The 4648-nt window shown below is 48.3% G+C and overlaps 1 protein-coding gene across 1 annotated transcript; it reads left to right on the top strand.

The window, feature by feature from the left end:
* The first annotated feature begins 873 nt into the window (after window positions 1-873).
* LOC119285683 (peroxidase 1-like) lies at window positions 874-2304 on the top strand. The gene is made up of 3 exons (XM_037565020.1): window positions 874-1153; window positions 1229-1414; window positions 1506-2304. The coding sequence occupies exons 1-3, from the start codon at window positions 944-946 to the stop codon at window positions 2091-2093; spliced, it is 984 nt and encodes a 327-aa protein (XP_037420917.1). The 5' UTR covers window positions 874-943; the 3' UTR covers window positions 2094-2304.
* The last annotated feature ends 2344 nt before the right edge of the window (window positions 2305-4648 follow it).

The raw sequence follows: 4648 nt of genomic DNA, 5'->3' as shown, positions 1-4648 counted from the left end.
TCCATTGGTTTTTCGTGAATACAAAATTCCAACCACGTACAAAGCTTGAGACTTATAAAAACTAGATCCCCAAATTTATAAATATCATTTTAACCATGTTTGGAATTTAAACATCATTATTCAAATTATATGTTGATCAAAACATGATATTTAAATTCTTCTGGTCTTTTGGGCCAGGGCCTCGACAAAGGCATAATATTAGCATAATTATTGGCAAGGCTTTTAATCTAAAAAACAAAGCAATTTTGGATGACATATGTAAAAATTCTTTAAAAAATTACTACCTTTCAATGAATTGTAACATAATTTAAATTTATTTTCAAGTTTGTAAATCTGGCTCAAAATTCCGGTGTTACAGGTATTTCAGACCACATCGAAATTGCACGGATCTTCACACAAGATCAAACGAATATAGCTTCGACTGAGACTTAGCAAAGCTGATTCGGGATAGCATGTGGTGCCGATATAAATATACGGATCGTGATATTTCCATGTCTTCAAACTACCAGTAGGTGGTGGCATTCATTTGTTGCACGTATCCTTTGCTGATTAGAACTTGGCACCGCAGTTTGCTCCGTGATGGCTAATTAGTAAGTTAGTGAGAAAATCGCTGTCTACAGAAAATTAGTGAATTCATCTAATGATGTGCTTCCGTCTGGCTGTCCGTCCGCCTCCATTATACGTACGGTGGCCGCCGGTGTACCTGCCACGGCAAAGATTCCGCAGAGTGCAAACAAGGAACAACTCATTAAACCATGGGAATTTTACCTGCTGCTCCGGAGGACAGCCCACCACATGCAGGCGTGGGGACACTCCGGCGCTATATATTTCCCCGGCGCCAGTCCATCAGCAGCAGCAGCTCAAGCTTCTCCGGATCAACTAGCCACCTAGCCATCGTCGTTTCTTGCATAGCCAAGCAAGGAACAAGCTTCTTGGCGAGAAGATGGCGTGTAGGGCTGCCACGATGGTGGCGCTGCTGCTCGCGGCGGTGGCGGCGACGTGCGCGCGGGCGCAGCTGCACGACAAGTTCTACAGCGAGTCGTGCCCCAGCGTGGAGGACGTCGTGAGGAAGGAGATGGTGAGGGCGCTGTCACTGGCGCCCAGCCTCGCCGGGCCGCTCCTCCGGATGCACTTCCACGACTGCTTCGTCAGGGTATGCTGCATTTGCATGCATCAGTATCTGCCGTACACCGTTGTGCGCTATGGCCTGACCACCGTGAATATGCAGGGGTGCGACGGCTCGGTTCTGCTAGACTCGGCCAACAAGACGGCGGAGAAGGACGCGCAGCCGAACCAGACGCTGCGAGGCTTCGGCTTTGTCGAGAGGGTGAAGGCCGCGGTGGAGAAGGCCTGCCCCGACACCGTCTCCTGCGCCGACATCCTCGCCCTCATTGCCAGGGACGCAGTATGGCTGGTGAGTAGAGTACTACTACTATGCCATTTTTCAAATGACACGGTACGTGTGGAAGCCAAATTCTAATGCTGCTCGATCATGGTTTCTCCAGAGCAAGGGTCCATTCTGGACAGTTCCTCTGGGCCGGCGAGACGGCAGCGTGTCCATTTCCAACGAGACCGACGCTCTGCCACCCCCGACCTCCAACTTCACCGTGCTCACCCAGCTCTTCGCCGCCGTGAACCTCGACGCAAAGGACCTTGTCGTCTTGTCCGCCGGGCACACCATCGGGACGTCGCACTGCTTCTCCTTCTCCGACCGGCTCTACAACTTCACCGGCTTGGAGAACCCCAGCGATATCGACCCCTCGCTGGAGCCGCAGTACATGATGCGGCTAAAGAGCAAGTGTGCCAGCCTCAACGACAACACCACCCTCGTGGAGATGGACCCCGGCAGCTTCAAGACCTTCGACACCGACTACTTCAAGCTGGTGAACAAGCGGAGGGGCCTCTTCCACTCTGACGGCGCCCTCCTCACCGACCCCTTCACCCGCGCCTACGTCCAGCGCCATGCCACCGGCGCCTTCATGGACGAGTTCTTCGCCGACTTTGCCGCCTCCATGATCAAGATGGGCAACGCCAACCCGCTCACCGGAAGCCAGGGCGAGATCAGGAAGAAGTGCAACGTGGTTAACCATTAAGCCACCAAAGAAGTACAAGGTTGTTTTGATTCGTGATCATCTTTTTCCCCTGTAAATTGCTGTAAGATTGCCATAGCTCCTTTCTCTCCCAAATCTTTTTCTTTCATTAATTTGTTGTTTCGTTACGACCATGTTAATTCCTTGTACACACGACGAAGACTCTGATATTGCCATTTCAATATATAGAAGGCCTGCTTGGGTCTCCTGCATAGATGTGGACCCTCCACCTTCATTTAAGGGCTCAACTTGAGTCAAATCCTCTCTCAAACTCTTCCTTATTAGCCAAGGAACACGAGGTAACAAAGGAGACGAAATTGATGAAGAATCTCATCCAGAGAGGCAACTTTCGGGCCTATCTGCACCTGGTACGACCACCAGTAGGACCATTTTTTGTTGTACTAGAGGCCGTCTTTTGTTATGACCTCTTCTGGGAAAATAGTGATAACTTACTCATCCGAACAACGTTTTCAAAGTTCTTAATCTAGTTGGAGTGCTGGAAGTCCTCTGTAAGGAACTCAACCTTGGCCTATTCATCGTGTTTGGTCCTAGGTTGCTCCAAAACACCTGTAGACACAACAAAATAAAGGAATCTAATAAAAACCAAATAATAATAATAATAATAATAATAATAATAATAATAATAATAATAATAGGCAATTGTCACAATGAAAAGAGTAAAAATCAGTAATCATGTGTTGGACATTTATTTGGTTCAACATGCCTTGATGTATGCCGAGAACATGCGACAAATGAGCTCTAGAAATGTGTAAAATATAGAGCCATCAGCAAGCAAGCTCAAAATTGTGCAGACACCAATGAAGCGATCTAGCCGCCACAATCGGCCTTTATTGCCAGGTGCATGCATTGACACCCATGTGGCGCATGTCATATATCCACAGACTAGAGACAACAATGCCACCAAAATCCTCCATAAGGGACGCTTTGGCGATCACGCGTCCCCGTCGCAAGTGCAAATCAGTGGTAAATCTGAGCATGGCTACCTGCCGCCAGATAATACACCATGAGCCCTCATTGCATTGCTAGGACCGGGATCTGCAACCAGTAACTTCGTCAAGGATCTGGCTCCATGGCACCACCAACGCATCACTGACACGGTTGCCGTGCACCATCTTGGCATCGCCACTCTGCCAGGAAGAATCATTGCTACCCATCGCCAAGCATCACCTCCATACCTCAGCCACCCAAAGCAGTGCACCGGAGAGACAGGAAAGCCACACCAACCGCGCCACCGCAGGCCCTCCACCAACGACTCCCCATGAGGTTCTCCAACAAGTCAAGTCTCTGACACGATGCATTCTAGTAATGACTTCCTCATAAAGGATATCGACATCGCCGATTTGGGAATCTGGATTACGGTTTTCACCGGGAGACGAGATCACAAGATTGAAATAGGTGTTAGAGATCCTCGGTGAGGGGATGAATAGCGACACCCGAAGGCGACGTGGTAAACAGCATCAACAAAGGTCAGGTACGGTTTTTAGCCGGAGTGCCACAAACCTCACCAAAGACACCATCCATGGCCCATTCACTCGTCAAACTAGAACCCTCACGCCAAGCAGCCATCAAGATGCAGCCCAACTGAGGAGCCGAGCAAAACTGCCCAAAGGCATCGAAATGCATCCATTCGCGCAGCATGACCGACTCCATGTCCGATGGCTGCCGGAGGAACAACACTTGGCCAGTGCGAGAAGGAACCCCTATGCACGAGCCACATCCCACCTGATCACTAAAGATCTCCGCTCGCGCAATGCTGACAACTTGATCGGCGGCCCACCACCTGCGTGCCACCATAAGAAACAGGGTGCTCGAACGACCGCACCTCCTCCGGCATGAGAAACCCGCAGCAAGACCTCTGCCTTCCACGGCCGGGCGCCGCCACCGCCGCCATCGAAGGCGGCACGAGGAGCACGAGAGATGAGTTGTGCTACTGGATTATGGTGGCCTCTAGAGTCGCCCTAGCGAGCGACCCGGGAGGCGAGCGACCCAGGAGGCGGTTATGGGATTCTTCATATACTATTATGCATGGCTCTTAAAATACTATGATGTGATAGCATGAGATATGCGATTTTTCTGTTCTTTTCTTCAAAATTCTCCATTGTCTATATTGTTTTGCAATATAGTAGAACAGTGTTCGTAGCAACATTTTTTTATTCTAATCTCATATGATTTTTGCTGCTTAGTTTTTTGAATTTTAATATATAGAGTGGGTTGCATCTTGGTACACAAACTAGTTGATGTTCATGCGGTTAGCGAGATGTTTGCCACCTCTAAGGATGTGGCTTTCAATCCCATGCAACTTAAGGTTTTTAATATATTTGTCCTCCATACATCCTCAGCATGGTTTGTGAGTAAAAACTAACCAATTTACAAATAGATCCCTATCTATCTATCTATCCATCTATCTATCTATCTATCTATCTATACCTATAATAATTTGTCACTTCCTAGAAATTCCTACATTAATTAGAAATTAAGAGCCGTTTATTTGGTGGGACCTAATTATAACGGTGTAGATCTGTTCTTACTATTTTTTT

This window comes from Triticum dicoccoides, chromosome 1A, assembly GCF_002162155.2.
Source record: "Triticum dicoccoides isolate Atlit2015 ecotype Zavitan chromosome 1A, WEW_v2.0, whole genome shotgun sequence".
NCBI classification, from domain to species: Eukaryota; Viridiplantae; Streptophyta; class Magnoliopsida; order Poales; family Poaceae; genus Triticum; species Triticum dicoccoides.
Note: the sequence above shows the minus strand (reverse complement) of the source record. Positions and strands in the feature narration are given on the sequence as shown.

Bases quoted from the DNA above. Each gene is read 5' to 3' on its own strand.
- LOC119285683 (XM_037565020.1), top strand. From the start codon at position 944: ATGGCGTGTAGGGCTGCCACGATGGTGGCGCTGCTGCTCGCGGCGGTG. The intron at 1,154-1,228 runs GTATGCTGCATT...GTGAATATGCAG, and splicing joins TCCACGACTGCTTCGTCAGG to GGGTGCGACGGCTCGGTTCT. The intron at 1,415-1,505 runs GTGAGTAGAGTA...TGGTTTCTCCAG, and splicing joins CCAGGGACGCAGTATGGCTG to AGCAAGGGTCCATTCTGGAC.